Source organism: Nanorana parkeri, unplaced genomic scaffold (genome assembly GCF_000935625.1).
Source record: "Nanorana parkeri isolate BGI_ZX_2015 unplaced genomic scaffold, ASM93562v1 scaffold1060, whole genome shotgun sequence".
Taxonomy (NCBI): Eukaryota; Metazoa; Chordata; class Amphibia; order Anura; family Dicroglossidae; genus Nanorana; species Nanorana parkeri.
The window spans coordinates 303,135-306,482 of NW_017307328.1; the positions used below are offsets into that span (position 1 = coordinate 303,135).

At 43.1% G+C, this 3,348-nt stretch overlaps 1 protein-coding gene across 1 annotated transcript in view; it reads right to left on the reverse strand.

Moving 5' to 3' along the window:
• Nucleotides 1-3,348, reverse strand: part of TOM1 (target of myb1 membrane trafficking protein) — a 102,333-nt gene that overhangs the window by 35,321 nt on the left and 63,664 nt on the right. Inside the window, exon 10 of the mRNA XM_018567550.1 lies at nt 2,328-2,433. Coding sequence (XP_018423052.1) covers nt 2,328-2,433 — 106 coding nt within the window. The remainder of the gene's footprint in view (nt 1-2,327; nt 2,434-3,348) is intronic.

Consider the following 3,348-nt stretch of genomic DNA (forward strand, 5'->3'; position numbering starts at 1 on the left):
GGCAGAGAGCCGTGACAGGATCGAGAGGTGAGCGAACGTCGCTATGTGTTCGCTCACCTCCCGATCTACTGAGCCGACCTGTGACAGTCTCATTGTCACAGGTCATTTAGAACTATTAGGTGAGTGAAAAGCACTCACCTCATAGTTCTCCTTTAAGAATTACACATTGTGCAAAAATGCAGACATGCTGAAACAGATGGTGACCTTAACAACTTTTAAGGCTAGTTCACACCATGTCTGGGTCATATCCAGACTAGAACAGTTTGTTCCCAGAACAAAAAGGCATCCCAATGTATCCCTATAGAATTTCTGGGATCAGTTCACACCAGGGCAGTTCATTCCGATCCAGACAAAAAAAATACTCGTCTCATTTTCTCTGGTATGGAATGCACTGAAACTAATGGAAGCGCATCAAAAATGCATGCAAACGTACTGGAACATACTGGACTGCACCTGAAAGCCCGTTTTGAGCTAAAAAAAAATAGTGGCAAAATCATGGTGAAACGCAGCAAAAATGCACTGCATGCAGACCTGCTCCAGATCTAGTTCGGACATGGTGTGAACAAGCCCTTAGAGTTTAACCACCTGAAGATCGGGGTGTTAAACCCCCTTCCTGTCTAGGCCATTTTTCAGTATTCAGCGACAGGGTACTTTGACATTTATTCAGTCATGCAATGCCAAATTAAAATTAATTTTCTTAAATTTTTTGGCACAGGTAGAGATTTTTTTCGGTGGTATTTAATCACCACTGGGAGAAATAACACTGAAACCTGAAGTGATATAATTCACATCACTTTACAATTGGAGGAGAGATCAGCCGCTGGAACTTTGCTAATTTCCCTCTGATCAATGTACACAGACCTGCCGTGCCAGTCTCGGGTCTGCACAGGAGACAGCGGAACCCGAGATAGCCGGCAGAAGTGGCAGAGGGGGGCTGCACACTCCCACGCACCATACAAGCAATTGGAAGGCTCTATATCTGCCAAACAAGCAAAACAAAAACGAAAAACGCACTCATCAAAAATACACTGTCTAACTACCAAAGTTAAAAACAGAGGTTTCAGTTGCACAATTTTTGCAAAATATGTGTAAGCCACACTACCTCGTCAAGGCCCCTCTGTGTACTGTGGTCCTAACTCTAATCTATGAGAGCCTCCATTCTAGAGCATATATAGCTAGGAATGAATTGAGTGCAGGTTTGCCAGGAGGTAGCCGAACCTCCTTAAAAAGGTACAGGGACACACCAGAAGCCCAGCACATCACAATAGCAGCTGAAGCCCCCAGTGCGTCCCCACACCAAATCCAACAAGCAAAACAAATGGCAAACGCACTCATCAATTCATAACTAGCTTTAAAGCAAAGTGCACATAGCTGCCCAAATGCTTGTATGCAACAGCCATCGCTAACAAATGTTTACAGTGTCCTGCTTATGCGTACACTAGGGGGGGTGGGAATAAATAAATCACCCGCAGCGAGCCATCCCTCCATTTATATACAACGGATGGACGGCAAGTTGTTAAAGTGTATGTAAACCCTAACAAAAATGTTTCCTTATTCACTACCTTTTGGTATGTTAAATATATAAACTATACAATTAAAAGTGTTTTTGTTCAAGAAGTATAAAAAATACATGTTAACCCTGCCAGAAATCCAGTGAGCTTGTAGTTTCCTGTACACTCTGTCACTGCAGGTATCAGTGTTACCAGACATGTCCACTTCTCTCTGTACATATCAGAGCACCCCCTTAATCTTCATGCAGATAAGGAATGGGGTATATGTTTTGCAGTCCTAGTATACTTCCTATTCTAGGTGACATCACTTCTCCACAATAGATAAAGTACAGTAAGCATCATCACCCTTAGACAGAAAGTGTGTTGCTGGCAGGATCACCAAGTAAAAATAAAAGGGAAAAAACTAAAAAGGGAAACCTAATGCAGCCATTACATATAAGCACTGGTAGAAGCTGCAATATATGATATTTGTATCCTTGGCTTTTGATACACCATGTGAGAGCTTTAGGGAACCCACGCTTCCCTCAAACAGTGCAGCCTTCACAAGCTAAGAATACTGATGACTGTCTTTACCAGAGGGTACAATCCGATAAGCATGTTCAAGCATGGTGCCCAGGAGCTCTACAGCAAAAGCGCCCAGATGGCATCAGGAACAGTAAGCCAGGCACATGAGTGAGAATAGTGGTCAGTGAGGGCTTTTAATGCTCTTTTAAGGCTTATTGAGAATAAATACTATATATAAATATTTTTGAGTCTATAGTCTTTACACATCCATCATTGGACAAGCAATGTGCTGCATGAACAGGGGAAACTTACTGAGGACAGCTAGCTGTGAAGAGAGTGCGACATCAGGAGCCTGGGAAGCAGGTGGAGATTTATTAAGGTCAATAAGAGAAGGTGGGGCATCTCTGTTACTGGGCACCTTTAAAAAGAAAAAAAAACAACATTTGAGATATTTGATTCAACATTCACATTAGCACTGACAAACCCATCAATTTATCCACAGCTGTCTAAGCTTTTTTTAACTATGTTCTGAAAATTCCTCTAGTTATAAGGCCAACACTGGATAAGAAGCTATAACATTTTATGGTAAGAAATATCACACATCAAAATATAAACTGATAAGCTGCAGAGTGGGCAACAGGGTGGGCAACAGGTAATTTGTTATAAACCACAGAGAACTGAATCCCCTGTTTGTGAATCTACACACCATCAACACAGAAGGATGTCTCACATTAACATCATGTTAACGCGTATTCGCAATGTTGATCAATCATGGGTAAATGTTTCCATTATATGTGCAGAGGACAGGCCAAATTGCAAGGCCACATACTGGAAATGCAGTGGGCCCACAGCAAAGCAAAGCAATCACTGTTGTGCTGGAAAAATTGGGACATGCAAGAATGCATCCTTGATGTCCACAGAGGCCAGAAAGTCTACCTGATGGAGAGATTAAGACAGACCTGGTGGTTGCCATATGACATTTCTGGGCCCGAATGAGGACATTTGGGGCATTGAGATCCAAAATAGGGAGGATGCCCCCATTAGGTTTGGGAACTGTAAGTTAGAGGTGAACCCCGGAACCATTCTGCCACAGGGACTGGGGCAATAATGCCAATCTCCAGAAGACCCGCCAGGGCTGTATGGAGATCTGCTAATCTCTATGATGACACAGGCAGGTTTAAAGCAATAAACAGGTGAGGGAGCTGGGTGTGAAACGTTAACTTGTAGCTCGTGGAAACCACCTTTCGCATCTAAGCAGCAGGTTGTCTAATTGTCCACTAAGGCTATCAGACCACCCCCCCCCCCCCCCCCACTTATGAAAAAAGGGTCTCCT